This window comes from Hippocampus guttulatus, chromosome 19, assembly GCF_054856545.1.
Source record: "Hippocampus guttulatus isolate MCC_2025c chromosome 19, RoL_Hgut_1.0, whole genome shotgun sequence".
Lineage (NCBI taxonomy): Eukaryota > Metazoa > Chordata > Actinopteri > Syngnathiformes > Syngnathidae > Hippocampus > Hippocampus guttulatus.
Genome location: NC_141279.1, coordinates 6609772 through 6626367, shown reverse-complemented (window position 1 = coordinate 6626367; position 16596 = coordinate 6609772). Strand labels below are relative to the sequence as shown.

General features: G+C 43.8%; 4 protein-coding genes across 5 annotated transcripts; 2 read left to right on the top strand and 2 right to left on the bottom strand.

Moving 5' to 3' along the window:
- Positions 1-297: 297 nt before the first annotated feature.
- On the bottom strand, positions 298-6091 carry uqcrc2b (ubiquinol-cytochrome c reductase core protein 2b). 2 transcript variants are annotated; one of them, XM_086137803.1, is made up of 15 exons: positions 5947-6091; positions 5386-5477; positions 3758-3838; positions 3511-3660; positions 3258-3322; positions 3108-3164; positions 2814-2938; positions 2646-2743; positions 2489-2546; positions 2310-2405; positions 1682-1881; positions 1486-1566; positions 1329-1405; positions 996-1149; positions 298-614 (listed from the first exon to the last, which is right to left on the bottom strand). In XM_086137803.1, the coding sequence occupies exons 2-15, from the start codon at positions 5407-5409 to the stop codon at positions 531-533; spliced, it is 1350 nt and encodes a 449-aa protein (XP_085993929.1). In that variant the 5' UTR covers positions 5410-5477; positions 5947-6091; the 3' UTR covers positions 298-530. The 2 variants fall into 2 exon arrangements, with proteins under 2 accessions (XP_085993929.1, XP_085993928.1); XM_086137802.1 differs by lacking the exons at positions 5386-5477; positions 5947-6091 and adding an exon at positions 4580-4703.
- On the top strand, positions 5525-6623 carry snu13b (SNU13 homolog, small nuclear ribonucleoprotein b (U4/U6.U5)). The gene is made up of 3 exons (XM_086137810.1): positions 5525-5731; positions 5894-6014; positions 6110-6623. The coding sequence occupies exons 1-3, from the start codon at positions 5729-5731 to the stop codon at positions 6370-6372; spliced, it is 387 nt and encodes a 128-aa protein (XP_085993936.1). The 5' UTR covers positions 5525-5728; the 3' UTR covers positions 6373-6623.
- Positions 6624-6651: 28 nt separating this feature from the next.
- On the top strand, positions 6652-10187 carry crym (crystallin, mu). Its single transcript, XM_086137805.1, has 8 exons — positions 6652-7112; positions 7910-8060; positions 8130-8192; positions 8264-8365; positions 9406-9589; positions 9694-9815; positions 9908-9992; positions 10063-10187. Exons 1-8 carry the CDS (start codon positions 6946-6948, stop codon positions 10134-10136), a joined length of 948 nt encoding a protein of 315 aa, XP_085993931.1. The 5' UTR covers positions 6652-6945; the 3' UTR covers positions 10137-10187.
- A 185-nt stretch (positions 10188-10372) lies between these two features.
- LOC147189892 (ras-related C3 botulinum toxin substrate 1) lies at positions 10373-14208 on the bottom strand. The gene is made up of 6 exons (XM_086137806.1): positions 14060-14208; positions 13022-13093; positions 12808-12925; positions 12028-12090; positions 11771-11930; positions 10373-11429 (listed from the first exon to the last, which is right to left on the bottom strand). The coding sequence occupies exons 1-6, from the start codon at positions 14092-14094 to the stop codon at positions 11299-11301; spliced, it is 579 nt and encodes a 192-aa protein (XP_085993932.1). The 5' UTR covers positions 14095-14208; the 3' UTR covers positions 10373-11298.
- Between the last annotated feature and the right edge of the window lie 2388 nt (positions 14209-16596).

Here is a 16596-nt window from a genome sequence, read left to right as displayed (position 1 = left end):
TTGTGTACTTCAGATACCCGTTGATTAATAAAATAGGTTACGGGAAAGTGGAAACCCGCCAATGTCACGCCCATCGATTTGTCCATGGGACAAGGAATTTATGCAGGACAGGAAAACAGAAGGTGTTCAAACGGAGGAGTGGTTGAACCGCTGCATTAAAATCAATCAATATATGCTCTTTTTTAAAAAAAAATAATTTCGATTTTAAACTTACCAATGTAAGCTTTTGTAATACGTTGTTCCTTAAATTATAGAAAGACCTGCCGACTTGCTTGAGCATTACAAACCACAACTGAGTCAGGCAGATAGAATTTATTCATTATTTTACATGAGCTATACATTATACTGCGTGTAGGCAAATGACCTGGAAATGATGTTGGCAGACGCCAAAATAAATCTTACACCTATAAAGACCCAGAGGACATGACAGCGACTTAGACCAACAGCGTCGAAATGGTGTCTTTCTGTTACTGCGGAGGAAACAAATTCTGAAGTGAAATAACGCGAGGAAGAAGGAGGTGGCGGAGGTTTTAGATTTCGTCGACGAAGGGGGTTTTGATGAGGTTCCCGCTGGACGCCATGGTCTTTTTGCCTGACACAAACTTTTTGGCAGCCTGCAAATAAATGCAAAAACGAGCATCGATCAAATGTGTTTCAGTCGCAGAGGGAAATCACTGTTGTAATAAACAATGCAGCTACATCTACATTCATTAGGTACACTTTCACCGTTTGAGCACACTCGATATTTTTGAAACATTTATTATAAAATAGAGTAAATATGCTGCAAAACAAGTACACCCAAAAATATTTTCTGCACATTTCTGAAATATGTGCCTTGGCTAAATAAAGGTTGGGAAATACTCCATTACAGTGCAAAGTGTACCTAATGTTCTGGCCAGTGAGGAAATATAAAGCAAGCGCAATGATCAGAAGGCGAACAAAACAAAGATTTCCAGTGGCCGCAGCACAAATCCAGCTGCAAACGGGGGTCTTACATTGGCCACGTCCGTTAAGGAGACATTGTCGATGTTTTTGGCAAATTCTTCAGGGGGGTTGTAGGCGCCGTTAGCCAGCGCCTGAGTGCCCATAGCCTGCAGCAGACCTTCTGAAGTCTCCAGAGACATCAGCAAGTGAGACTTCACCGACAACCTGCGCAAAGAGAACGAAAGCCACTCAATTGGGGCTCAACCCTTTCTGGGACAGCGGTTACTAAAGGCCGATTTTTTTCCCCCCTCAAATGTTTTGTAAATAATCTGTGGATGTTTTCAAATAATCGGGTTGTTAGAATGGCACACAATTGTTTTGCTTTCAACCTCATGGTTTCTTACTTGGCCCGAGTGAGGTCAGCAGCTGTGACTCCGCCGTCAGCGACAGCTTTCACCTCGGCAAGAGCGGCCTTCACGACCTGCGGCGCATGCAAAAAAAAAACCAACATAAAATCACTTCTCATTTTTTTGGGGAGGGGGTACTCACGATGATACTCACAGCGGAGGTCGAGCCCGCTTGGGAAATGGTGTAGATTCCAAACAGCCCCGAGTCAGAGTAGCTTGCGTTGTAAGCACTTACCTGTAAAAAAAAAATGATATTAAAATAAGAACGGAAATTGGATCATTTGTGAGGGAAAAAAAATCTGTGGTTTCATTCCAAGGACATTGTGTAACATATCAGGCAGACTACTCACATCGAAGGGGTCTGCAGTTGCCTTGGCAACCCCCTGCACCAGTTTGCTGGTTACATTGGAGCCCCTCTTGATGCGCGGACCAGCTCCCAGCAGGTGCTGCAGAACACTGAAGGCCACAGCCTCACCGCTTCCCGACGCCGCGGCCTCGCTCACAACGGCGGTGTGAACCAGGCTGCTGGTGCTCGGCAGGCGGATCTCACCTGAGAGAGCACAGAAATATCAGTGAAATGAAAAGAATTCAAATCAGATTTGGAGGAGTTTGGCTCCGGCTGTAAACCCCCTCAAATTATGATAGATATATTTTTTTTAATCTGACCAGTGCTGCACTTATCCGAGTCATTTTTCAACTGCAATCGCAGCATTGCTTGCTCAGATCATATAACACCAACAACACGCATCTCAAATGTACACAATCATTACCCGTGTTACATAGACGATTGGATTCACTCGTGACATTCTTCAAAACGAACAAACCACCTTCACATGATGCTCGTCAATACTATAAACTTTTGTAGTCACCCAAATAACATGTGCACTGGCACTTTTATACAAATGCCGGTGAATGATTAGGCCACCCCTGCCTCAATTTGCACCTGTAAAGATCACGTTGCTGAAATGTGCTCCTTACCACCACGATACCGGGCTTGGCCACCGGACGTTCCGGCGCCACTGCGGATATTTAGGAACTGCTCTCCTACTTGCTTCAGAACAGTATGATCCACACCTGCAGACAACAGAGAAGCATTTAGCTCCTTTCGTTTCGATTCATTTTCGATTCTTCCAAGACTGTCGACTCGACATCCTTACCCAGTCCGACAAGAGCCATTCTTGCACTTGTGAAATGATTCTGGACAAACTGATGCAACTAAAAAAAAAAAAAATTAAACAAAATGAAAAGAACAACAATGACAGTTCGAGGTGGGCTTGACACTATTCTGAACTAAAATAGAACAACAATACTCACATGTTCAGACAGGACATTGCCCACCATGTAGTCAGGACAGTAAAGGGAGTTGGAAAGAGCGTTCTTGTAGGCGGCTTCATGGAGACTTTCAACCACAGCTGGGACCAAAAATGGACAGCTCAATATTTTATTTTGTGTGTGTGTGTGCGTGTGTGTGGACCCACTCACCTATCTGAGCACTCTGTCCTGCTCGGGCTTTGTCAACCTTGACCCTTGGGGTGAGATCGGACACCTCCCACGGCCGGAACTCTTGCGCCGTCGTCACATTGATCAGATACTCCATCACCGTGTCGCTATTGAAGGACATGAAGACAAAGTACTTGTATTTCAAAGCTAAAAATGTGCAGACAATATTTTATTGATTATTTCGAGTTGATTTGTCAGGAAACGGAAAGAAAAAGAAAAGGATGACAGAAATCTGAGCTTTGCGGAGAGGAAAAAAAACGTTAGGTGCTTACTCACAGGTCATCTCGCAAGCAGTCAACAGTGTAGATCATGTTCTCTCTCGATGAAGACGCGCTGCAGCAGCACAAAATATGAAAAGGAAAATAAATCAATCAATAAATACCAAAAAACATCAAAAGAGTTTGTTTCCTATTCAGGGCCACCGACCTCAGTTTACCGCCTACGGCTTCGATACCGCGGCATATCTTGAAGGCTGAAGCTCCTTTGGTAGTCTGGAAGAGCGTGAACATTAACTCTTCGCATCAACTGCTCATTTTTGAAGACATCGGACAACTTTAAATAGATCTTAATTCAAACCTCCGACAGTAAACACACTTGAACATATTCTTTGCTCATGTGTGATGTCAGATCAGTGTATGCTAGCATGTTTGATAACATGGGTTGGTGTGAAGCATCATACCAGGTCGGCGGCCAGTCGGAGGACGTGGGTAACTCCTTGGTTGTCAAGCGTCTCATAGCGACAGCCGGCCTTTACAAACACGCCAATCTTGGAAGCTGGCGAGTAGTTTTCCAGGGAGGCGATCACAAGTCCGCTGGGCAGTCGGGTCACCTGGAGAGGACACAAATGAAGATTGATGAAGCAGCCTGCCCTGGTCGCTGCATACAAGCCTCTGTGGAAAAGAAACACAACATCAACAACCACTGACCTGCACATCCTGCGCCTGAAATGTAACATGTTTGGCAGCCCTCTCCACTTTATGGGCAGCCTGCGCTGCATAAAGCCTGGTCTGGAAAAACAGGAAATGGAAGGTGGAATGAGACAACTAGCTATAACAGTCCACATATTCTTAAGTAGCAAAACACCACAATCCATCACGTTATTACTCATTAGGGTTCGATTCCGGCTCGGGCCTTCCTGTGTGGAGTTTGCAGGTTCTCCCCCTGCCTGTGTGGGGTTTTTCCGGGCATTGCGGTTTCCTCCCACATTCCAAAAACATGCATGGCAGGTTAATGGAAGACTCTAAATTGTCCAAATGTGTGAGTGTGAGTGCAGATGGTTGTTCCATCTCTGTGTGCCCTGCGATTGGCTGGCAACCAGTTCAGGGTGTAGCTGCCTACTGCCCTAAAGACAACTGAGATAGGCTCCAGCACGCCCCCGACCCTCGTGAGGATAAGATGAGAAAATTGATGGAAGTTCAAATATGAATATGAAATCTAAAATAATGACAAGTGAGACTGATTTTAAGCACCCTAAAACAGGAAGCTTACCGTCACTACCGCAAATTCAATTCTCTTGAGGTTGTGTGAGACCTGTTTTTCACCTGTCTACTGTAGATGATACATTATTATGACTACAGGTTATATTACAGATAAATAAGAGGTACAGTCGTTCTGAGGTTTGGGTGACAGCCCCTTCCTCGCAGCTATAGGGACGTGACTTGGGGGTTTAATCACCCAACAAACAGCGTGAAACAGACGGCGACCGTTCCGGTTAATTGCCAAAGCTTCGGTTAACTAGTAGTGCTCACCGATAAGTGAGTGAGTCCCCGGATCCCCTTCATCTCCCCTCTCTCTCTCCTTCAAGCCAGGACGACGAAGCAATATGGCGGTGTCAAAGTGCCCTACTGAGCCCTGCGTCTTTTTCTCGGTGTGGGTGTGATGCATTATTGCCATCTACTGGTATGGAGTGTGGATCAGTCATCCTTACTACTGTTTTACAGTAGTAAGTGCGGCACTTCACGGTTAAAATTAATGGGGCTGACTGGTGCCTGTGGACATCACATTGGCGACCTCTTGTCTATTTAAATATGTACAGATCCAAACGATAAAAATGTGAAGCAAATATTTACAACAATGATTTAAGTGAACAGAAGAAAAACAAATGTCCATCCTCCATCCATTGTCTTTTATTTATCCTAGATAAAAAAAATATGAAAATTGTATATACCCTCCATCCATCCATCCACCCATTTTCCGAACCGCTTAATCCTCACTAGGGTCGCGGGGGGTGCTGGAGCCTATCCCAGCTGTCTTCGGGCAGTAGGCGGGGGACACCCTGAATCGGTTGCCAGCCAATCGCAGGGCACACATAGACAAACAACCATCCACGCTCACATTCACACCTAGGGACAATTTTTAGAGAGTTCAATCAGCCTGCCATGCATGTTTTTGGAATGTGGGAGGAAACCGGAGTACCCGGAGAAAACCCACGCAGGCCCGGGGAGAACACGCAAACTCCACACAGGGAGGCCGGAGCTGGAATTGAACCCGGTACCTCTGCACTGTGAAGTCGACGTGCTAACCACTGGACTACCGGACCGCCCCTTGTATATACCCTATATTCTTTTTTTATGGTCATCTATCCATCCATGCATGCCTTCCGTAGTTCCATTCCTGGTCAGTAGGTGGCGTAAACGCACCCTCGGTCTACCAGGAAAAGCACACAAAGAAGAATGTCATTTCCGGCCTCCACGAGAATGCTATTACACATGCGCCGCAGCCTACACGTGAAGCGGACGTTTGAGCTAGTAACAAGTAGCAACGTTTGTGCGTTTCTTAGCAGTGAAAAACACACCATTTAATTTTAGCTTTTGTTGTTTCCAAATCCCCAGCAAAAGGAAAATACTCCTCCGTGAAGCATTTCGCCGAGAGGGACGACATACCAAGAACATTTCACAATGGTATGTTTTTGACAGAATGGACCGAGCAAGCTATTAGGATGCGTATGCTAACTATTGGTTTTAAAACAGCTGTGGATAGCGTTGAAATCATTGCGGCGACTATGAGTGCATTTTGACTCATCTCACTGTTTCCTTATGCCATCGGGTGTATTTTGTGTGCAGAGTGAAGCCCCAGTGAACCCGAAGGCCTACCCGCTGGCCGACGCCACACTCACCAAAACCATCCTGGACTTGGTGCAGCAAGCCTCCAACTACAAGCAGCTGAGGAAGGGGGCCAACGAAGGTGAGGGTCCTCCTAGCTTATTGGAAACCCCGAAGTTTGGGAAACAGATTGAAAAGGTTGCTGACGTTGCTTCTATTTTTTTGCCCCCCTTCCAGCCACCAAGACCCTGAACAGAGGAATAGCAGAATTCATCGTGATGGCTGCTGATGCTGAACCACTGGAGATCATCCTCCACCTTCCATTGCTCTGCGAGGACAAAAACGTCCCGTATGTGTTTGTCCGTTCCAAACAGGCTCTGGGCCGCGCCTGCGGGGTGTCGCGACCCGTCATTGCTACCTCGGTCACCATCAAGGAGGGTTCTCAGCTTAAACCCCAAATCCAGACAGTCCAAATGGCCATCGAGAGACTGCTCGTGTAAAGTTTTTGTTCAACTGTTCATAAACAAAAGGATGTTGCGACTCTCACCTTAGATAAAAAAAAATTCTCACAAGCTGATTATATGTTTTCTGTTAGGTATGTTCGTCGTGGCATTGCCTGATTCATAAACTTTTTTTAAAATGTTTTTTTTTTGGATTCTTGTTTTGTTATACCACATGCGGGTCATAATCAAATGCATTCATTCTGTAAAATATTTTCAAAATAAAAAAAAACTGCTGGCCTTTCCTCTTATTTTACCCTCAAGATACTGTTTTATGTCTGTGTGAAAGTAATTGTGCTTAGCTACACAAAGAGGTGATCAGTCAACATAAAAATTTGCATTACAAACTGGGAACAAAATGAAATGTAACTAAATACCATGGGAATTACTAGCATGCAAACATGCTAAACTTTTTTTTTTTTTTTGCGAACACGCCCAAACTATGCCTCGCAGACCCGAAGAGTCGACAGAAGAACCAACCGCAGTTCTTCTGCTACTTCGACGACTGTTCTGTTCTTGAACGCACCACGACTATAAAACGGTCCAAGGTCTGCAAACAGACGTCCTACAGCCATGACTGAGCCACCGGTTATCATTTCGGAACATCAAGTCTCTCGTCTGCTACACTATGGGGAGCTTGTCCCTCGTCTGGAGGAAGCTTTGGCCAAATTTTCTCGAAGGGACGTTTCGGAGGTGATCCAACCTGTGAGGTCTACTTTGCCGTTGCAGAAAGTTAACGGGTAAACGGTGTTCGCATGCTCTATGCAGTATATGCTACAGAATATAAGTCGCGGTAGTTAATGAAGTGCTCGGAAAATAGTTTTGTACTTTTTTGTTGTACATTTTTATTCTGAACTATTCTACAGCAGGGTTGGCGCTAGACCGGGACAATGGGGGGGGGGGGGGGGGGGGGTTACAGCCCCGTCAAAATTCTGTGTCGACACAGTATAGCCCCTTTTATTTGTTATTGTTTGTTATTCTATAAGTAATTTGTAAAAATTATTTATCAGTTAATCCCTCATTTAGCCCCAAGAGAGAAAAAAAATCATGGAGACGTATCCCAAACTTTTATTGGGCTGGACAATATGGGCTTAAATTAAAAATCCCTTCAATATTTTCTCCCTAAAATCTGATTCCCAATTTTATTCCCCTTTTTCGATTCTATCAAAAAGAAAATTAAATGACTATGTGTAACGGAGTGATACATTAACTTTAAGACAGTCACAGTTGTGACCCCCGTCACACATGGAGTTATCTAAAAAATGCAAAAAATGTCCCTTTAAGCGAAACACCAAGTAAAACAATTTAAACGGTTGACAATTATGCATTACAAATTTCCCGCTGCCTTGTTTACAGGGTTGACAGTATTAGGAGAGTAGTACTGTAATTGGTGACATTACATCGGGTGCCTTTTTTTGTGTGTCAACTCATTTGTAAGCCATCTTTTGCCGTTAGTGTGAGACGAGTGAAATTATAGACAGACAGAGACCCCGGGGAACTGTTTTCAATTGTGGAAAAAAATGTCCCCATGAAACAGAAACATGTGTTTGATGCCGGCGTACATGGAAAACGATGGAATCTTGAGCACAAAGTTTGCGGCCGTCTACAACCGTGAGAAAGGTTCAAAACTGCCTTCGGTTCAAGCAACGGTGGTGCTGCTGGACCCCGAGAGCGGAAGCATGAAGGCCGTGAGTCACACTCGGGTGCTTGCGACCGGTACACGTCGACGGGTTTAACGGTCACAACCGATTGTACAGGTGATCGAGGGAAACGTCATCACGTGCATGAGGACAGCCGCCGTGTCAGCCATCTCCGCTCAGGTTTGCGCTCCCCCTTCTTGGGTTTGGCGTCCAAAGAAGACACTCACGGCATGTCAAATCTGTTTGTGCAGTTGCTGATGCCTGACCAAGCAAAGGTGATGGCCATCTTGGGAACAGGAAAACAAGCCCAGAGCCACTACAGTGTCTTCACCGAGATGTTTTCATTTCAAGAGGTACTAAAGATAGTTTATCACACAATCTACGGTGTAGGTCCGGACCGATTATTCCAGCCATCTGATTTCGACCGATATTAGCTGTTTTAAAATTGGCAGATTTTTATTTTTTTAACACATTACTACAGACTGCGCATTACGTTAACTTGGATTTTTTTTAAAAAGTCTTTTTTTTTTTTTTAAATCTGAGTAATAAACTTGATAAACTTAATAAACTTTTTCAGTTTCTCAGGAGAGATGTTTAGTGTTGTTTGGAGTAGGTTTTTTTTTTGTCCTTGGAAAAAAAATCTCAACAGAGTAAGAAAAAAAAGTATTCCCCAAAAACAAAACAAAGCTGCTTTTCAGAATACCATTTTTTCAACATATCAAATGTGAAATCGCCTCTCAAGCTGCTTTTTAACAACGTGCATTATTATTAGTGACGTGTGTTGCGAGATACATTTGTTCATTTGAGAAACATGGGATCTGCTTGCTCCAAACACAGGGATAGTACACTAACACTACCATATGTTTTTTCTTTTCTGTTGCACTTGCGCTTTCTCATTGTATTATGGATTTAAATTTGAATTATTTTAAGTTTGTTTAAAGAAAAAAGGAATGCAAATGCTATACAAACATGCCAAGGGAGTATTTGAACAGGGGGAGACTGAATTAGTGTACGCTTGGAACTGGCACGAACATCAGTTAACAATTACAATTTGTGCATCATGATTAATTCATTGCAGTTCCGGTTTGCATGACTTGGAAAACGTGCAAGTTGAGATACCCTTAAGTCACAGGTGTCAAACTCAAGGCCGGGGGCCACCCGCCACATCATTTTATGTGGCCCGCGAAAGCAAATCAAACATGTCAACTTCCATGATGCTTGCTAAAGAGTGAACCAAAATTTGGTTTCAGTCATAACGGCCCTCCAAGGGAAATGGTAACTAAAATGTGGCCCACGACAAAAATGAGTTTGACACCCCTGCCTCAAGTCAAGGTTGAGTGTTCTTTTGTGTGTTTTTTTTAATATTTACCTTTGCCTTTATACTTGGTGAAAGGTGCGTGTGTGGGGCCATACGAAAGACGGGATGGACAGGTTTCGGAGCTCCATCAATGGTCCGGTTACCGTTTGCGACTCCGCCGAAACAGCAGTGATGGGAGCTGACGTTATAGTGACGGTAACCTCAAGCTCAGAGCCGGTGCTCTTGGGGCACTGGGTCAAACCGGGAGCTCACGTGGCAGGTGAGAAGCCATGATAAGGTCATGTAGGGGAAACATTTTTGTTTTGTTTTTTTGCCAGTTGCCAAACCACCATTAAAAAAAATAAAAACTTTGTTACCGGGCAGCGGTGGGTGCTTGCAGGCCAGACTGGCGAGAGATGGATGGCGTTCTGATGAAAGAGGCGGTGGTGTATGTTGACAGCAGGGAGGCAGCCATGGTTGAGTCTGGTGACATCGTTCTCTCCGGGGTTGGACAGTCTTTTTTTCTTCAAGCCATTGCTTCAGTTCAAGTGGGCTTTGTGCTGCCACTTCTGATAGCAATTTTGTCTTGGTTTTTCAGGCAGAAGTGTTTGCAGAGCTGGGAGAAGTTATCAACGGAGGAAAACCTGCAATAAGAGAGAAGACAACTGTGTTTAAATCACTTGGTGAGCACTACCTGATATGTGTATTCTTTTCTCCAGAACAAAGTGGAACTTTTTTTTTTTTTTTAAACAGGGCTGGGGATTGAAGATGCAGTGAGTGCTAAGCTGGTGTTTGACCAATGGAAATCAACAACCAACCAACCTTGAAGACACAGACCTCCAATTCTATTTTGCACCCATTAGTGTACTGTACCTGTATCATCGGTACTCGGGAGGTGGGGGGGAGGGCTCCCCGGTGAGCTGGAGCCTTTCCAAACCAACTTTAGCCTAGAAGTGCAAAACACCCAGAACCTGGTGCCACTCAACCGTAGGGCACTGCATTGACAAACAACCAATTACCATGCTGCAGTCAATGCAAATTATTCAAAATAAAAATGAACAGACATGTTTTGATGACTTTATTTACTTATAAAACATGGAATTATACCAAATCAGGCAAAAAAAAAAAGTAAATCCAAGTGTGCACAATGATACTTCACTGATACAAGGAGTGAACTTGATCAATGCTCATTTTTGGGGGTGGGGGGTGGGGAGAGGGGGGTGATTCAAGCATAACAGCTGACGATTACGGCGTACGACACACCGCAAACAGGTGGGATCGCAATAAAACAACAAAAAAAGCTTGTGAAATATTAATGTTGGGAAAGCAACTAGTGTTAAACGAATAAAATCTCTGCGCTTTCAACAACCCGTTAGCCTTGAAATACTAAATTAATACGGACAACCTTCACCGCTGCTGTGCCGAGCATCACGTACGGACGGTGCTCGTCACCAAGCATTCAAATGATTCTTCTTAAACAGGATGCATCATCTGTGTATGTCATTAGAAAAAAAAAAGTTAATCAACCTTTTTTTTTTAACTGGTTGCTGAGTCAGACGATAAACAAAAGGTCCTTCAATCACTAGAGAACAATAAAAGGAGACGTCAGTTTAAAAATGTGTTTTACCGACTGGAAGTGGCTTTAGGGGGGTGCAGAACTCAGCATTTTCTTCTGATGGACTTGTCATGTCATGAAGGCCTCAGGAATTTCTATCTAGTGTAAAAATATCTTCAAAAGGTCTCACAACTTACTTCATAATCCCAACATTGAATAGAAAAGAGTTGACTTACTTATGCAGCCAGGATGCTCTTGATCCAATGAAAATGTGACTTTTTTTTGGGGGGGGGGGGGGGGTGGAGGAATAAACTAGTCTGACAAGAGCACTGACATTTAAAAAAAAAAATGGAATCAACAGGAAAGCAGTGCGGCAAAACTGTTCAAGCTTGCTCGGTGAGTTCGGACTGCGACTGCCTCCAGTGCTGCGGCTTTTACAAAACGCTGCACTTCCTTCTCCTCTTCTTGACGGGCGGTGGACAGAGGACCGCCCGGATGGCTTCGTCAAACACCGTTTTAAGGCCGCGCTGCGTCAAAGCGGAACACTCCAGATACTTTACGGCACCTGGTGGACAAAATAAGGAAAACAACATCAGAATCAGAATCATCTTTATTGGCCAAGTATGTAGAACACACAAGGAATTTGTCTCCGGTATAACACGCTGCATTAGTATCATCGTAAACAACAAAATCATTGAACCATTTTAGTGTAACCAGTAGCAGTATTTGCATTTGGTACTTCTCTGCAGACACAAGCAATAAATTAATCTGTAAAACAATTAGATAAACGTTTTGGTTTTATAGGTTTGGCTTAAACTAAAATAAAGGCAAACGAACCATGAATTCATATGAAAGACAGTTAAGATGTCAACGTGAAAATAATTTGAATGTGCATTTGTCACTGACTTATTTCCTTTGCCATGGCCAAGCCCTGAGGGTAGATAATGGGCGCGAGTTTCTTCTCCTTGAGCTTCTCGATGGTGTCCTTGTCGTCCCTCAGGTCGAGCTTGGTGCCCACCAGAATGATGGGGGTGTTGGGGCAGTGGTGTCTCACCTCAGGGTACCACTGGTGAGCAAACACGAGTGGACAGTGAGTGGCCTCAAAAACAACAGATGCAAGATGGAAAGACATTGGTATGAGAAAGGAGAGGCAGGACTCTCACCTTGGCGCGGACGTTTTCAAAAGAAGCGGGGCTAACTAGTGAGAAACAAATCAGGAACACATCCTATGGGGAAACAAAATAACATGAGACAAAACTTTTTTCACATTTCCCCCCCAAATATTACATTAAACTGAAAATTAGCATGTTTGTAATAAGGACGTTTCTCTTACAATTTTAGCGATCAAATTCAATTGTACCTCATGTGTCCAGTGAGTGTGGCGCAAAACGATTCAACATTTTCCTAGTCGCATACAGTGCAGTGAAAAAGTATTTGCCCCCGTTCTGATTTTTTTTTTGGCCATATTGCTGCTTGTTGAAAGCTCAGCTCTCCAATCCATTTCGGGTTCAAGACATAAAGTGACAGCTCATATCCTGAAAAACTGGTTAGTCACGTCACCTGCAAGTCAAGGTAGCATTCTTGGGTGATTTTAGTGAGAGATTGATTTATTCAATGTGACATGTGCAGGAAGGAAAAAAACTGATTTAAAAACTCAAGTCAGAAATGGGGTCAATACTTTTTCCAGGCATTGTAATCCTGCAAAAACTGTGTTGCTGTAAGAGTTGACTCCCACTTTCTGAGGCAGATTTGTACTGGGGACAAAAGGCAGTAACAAGAGGTCTTTTCACTCCCTCCAACTGCCATCCAGACTGTGTGTGGGTACTATGGATACAAGGCTCCGAACTGCTGAGTGTGCACAGTCTCGTCTGGGTCTGCAAATGACTCAAAACAGTCGGTGGCGAGCTGAAGAGGTGACAAGCAAGCACTGCTAATCTACGTACAGTCTGCGGGTAGGACAGCGGCCTGAGTCGGTCATAGTCCTCCTGTCCTGCGGTATCCCAGAGGCCGAGGTTCACCGGTTTACCGTCCACCATCACATTGGCTGAATAGTTGTCGAATCTGATAGCAGATAAATTAACAAAATCATTTAGGGGGTCACGGGTGTGTGTAAAAAAACAGACAATTGTTAAGTCGATATGTTCTGGTTTGGCTTACACTGTGGGGATGTACTCTCCAGGGAAAGCATTGGTGGTGTAACTGATGAGCAGGCATGTTTTACCCACAGCCCTGGGGAGACAAAAAAATCATCAGTCATCAGGACATTAAAGATAAGACAACCTTTATTAGGCTCGCAATGGAGAAATTTCCAATTCACAGCAGCAAAGTTATGAAAGGAAGAAGTAGAACAACAAAATATAGGAGCTGCTGGAAAGGCAGCCACTCTAAGCGGCGCCATTTTGAAGTCAATATAACAAAAATAACACAACACGTAGGACACAGACAGTCGTGCAATCTTCACCAATTTTCTGCATACACTTTGTCTGAAACAGTTATAGATGAAAGAGGAGAGGATCAAAGTGTCCTTTCACCAGTGGATCAGAGCCGTCATGCTGAAAATGTGCACACGTCTGCTACAAGCTAAGTTTTGAAAGTCGCTCTAACCAGATCTAAACACTACATTGAAATGACACATACATGCATTATTAGGGGAGTTGATGCAAGCTAATGCTCGACATAAAATAATACTTCAAAGCTTGGTTGGTATCAGGATCATAAAGCAAACGCCAGAAAGGAAAGAAAAAAAGTTGTTTTGAATACTGCAATGTCATTGTCGTTTATTTTTTGTACAAGATCAAAGCAAAAAAAAAAAATCAACTGAAAAACGGAAACGTCTTGGATTGTCTCTTTAAATTTTTATTTTTATTAAGGCCCTAATCGCCCAGCCCAAGCAACTTGCCCTGCGTCCAAAGGTAGCTTGATAAGTGCCAAGCGCACTTTATCATGAGAAATGGTCACAGCAACTGATACATTTTACATATTCGTCAACATTTGATTTTGGGTCCGATTTTGATATTGGGAGGGTAAGTGTGCCTGCTGTGCTATCTGGAGCAACAGCTGTTGCTCATATTGACAGCCCGTTAGCCGCTAACTGGGTCAACGTAAATAAATAAATGAAAACACTTTAGGCCCTCAACTGCCATCATCGCTGTTTTTAGAAGTCGCCGAAAACGTGTGACAAAAAGTTGAACTCACCCGTCACCCACTACCACACACTTGATGGCCTGCATCGGGAGAGCGCTCCTTGGTAGCTCGGTTAGCTTATCTGGCTAACGCCAGTCGAAAATCAACAGGTCCTTAAAAAAAAAAGTAAAGCCGTGAACGTAACACCTCTTGCTTGAATACTTGGATATCGAAGGAGATATTGGCACACTCCTGTCTTACACGGCAAGGAAAGACGGACACAAAAAGTTGGTAAAGGGAAGGGAACACCCAAGGAAGAAGACGGGAAAAAACAACTCTAAAGTGGAGATTAAAGGCAAAACCAGCCGCAGTTTGTGGAGCGATGAAGCCGGAGAATCCCTGCAAGGCACATCCGGTCAAACTGGGATAGACAAATGCTGCCACCTGCCGCTTGAAACTGGGACTGCGAGCTCTGACGTCATCCGCGAGGCACAAATTCTGTTTTAAAAACAGAAGGAAATAAGATTTATATAGCGCTTTCACAACAGCGGCAGCTGTAACAAAGCGCTTAACAAAACAGTTAACATAAAGTAAAAGCATAAACACAACACATAACATAAAACACGGACAGTCGTGCAGTCCTAACCACTTTTCCGTCACACGCTTTGTTGTTTGAAGCAGTTTGAGATGAAATAAGGACATTTGTGTTTGGTAGTTGAATCCTTCGTTGGAAAAAGCCTTTTTGTTGCTTTTTAAAATGGTGCTACTTTAGTTAGGAACACGTATTTGTGGATGAAAAAAAGGCACAAGGGAAAAAAAACGCACACATTTTGGAGGCAAATGTACACAATTTTACAATCGATTACAGCCTTTAACAAAGCTCGGACTTCAAAGGTTAAAATACACAAGAACACCCACCCACGCTGAAAGAGTCCTTTTTGTATTGGAGTCTACAGGAAGTCTGCTGTCAATCGAAAAAAATCGTTTTGAAGTTAACATTTCAATTGAGCAATCTACAGACGTGCAGCACATGCCTGCAATCAGTTTCCCCCATTTCGATGAGCTCATCAAACAGATGGTTGAACCCAGATGAGACTGCTGCTTTGGCGCAGCAGTTATCCCCAGATCCGGCATGCCCAACAAAGCGTGACCTCGCCACCGTTATAGATACCCCACGTGCCCGAGTTTGATCATCGCAACCGATTAAAAATCCCAAAAGGGTGATCGACAGACTTGTTGAGCAGAAATGTTGTTAATTCCACATCGCTCGTGAATCCCTTCAACCTGAGTTTCCTTCGCTCTACTTCTGTTTGCTCGTCTCATGCCAAGTTGTTTGGAAATGAGAGATGGGGATGTTTTACCAGGGTGCTTGACATGTCGTCATTCACGCTTTTTGGCTCCGGTTGGTTGTTCTCCCATAGGCGCGGTGGTTTCTTTAAAAAAGAAAAACCAAAACATCAAAATTTCCCCTTTCAAATTTAAGATGATGCAGGATGCTGATATGTCATCTTGAAAAATTAGCAGCCGGCTAAAAAAAAAAATAAATAAAAATAAAAAAAAAACACCCACGAGACAAGCTGGGAAATGTGCTTGTATCTGTATTTGATAAATAGTTGAATTTGTGGTCATTTTGATCACATGTTGTTGTAATACGATTGGTTTTGTTTGTGTGTCTTTGTGTGTGTTCCAAATGTTCGCCCTGCGGGGATTGCACTCACCTACATTTCCCAGAAGGCTTGTCAACAACTCTTTTCCTGAAATGAAGCTTGAAGATCAATTTTCAATCTCCTTAGGAGCGTGTTGACAAGCTTTCTGATTTGGAGCGTAGTTCGATTCAAACAGCAAAAGTACGAGTCAACTGCAGAGTTGCGTTACTTCTCTTTGGATTTAATAAACAGGAGTGGCCTTTCATGATCGGAATCATTGGGAGGGAAATGACCGTTCTCAGCCTTTATATGCGTGCGCTTGGCCTCGCTGCACATGAACGTGGTCATCTGTCAGCACTCGGCAACTCTCTGGGTCACTTCATCCTCATCTGCCGAGATGTGTGCATGACATATCTTAATGTGGCTGACACGTACTGCCTTGTAGGGGCTCGCTTCCAGCACTTCCGTCCCAATTTATTATGATTATTTTTAAATATGAGCATATTTTCGTAGCCGCTGCAATGGAGTTTATAGGTCAAAAATTAATCAGCAAGGAACGAAAAACAATTTCTCTCCCCGACTGCAGTTTGAGAAACGTTTTTGGCCGCCGTCGCACTGCTCCAACACGTAGTCGGTTACAATGCATGCTATTCATGGCAAGTTTCTCGAGACCGGACATGTTCTAAATCAATCTTATAGGCCAAATATTCCCATCTCATAGCTAAGATCAGAAATAAATTGGCAAAATATTTGACACGGCTCGAATTATGATCCAATGTGGCTCCACACGAGCGCAATTATACAGGCACATGATGCGAGTTTCGCAATACTTCCTGTGCGTCCCTGCCCATGCGAACTCGTGACTCAGCGCACTTTTCCAGGGATGCTCCCTGACCCGCTTTGCCGCTGAGAGTCCAGGAAGGGGCTGAGGCTGCGGACTCATTGTGCCACGCCACAGGGGGA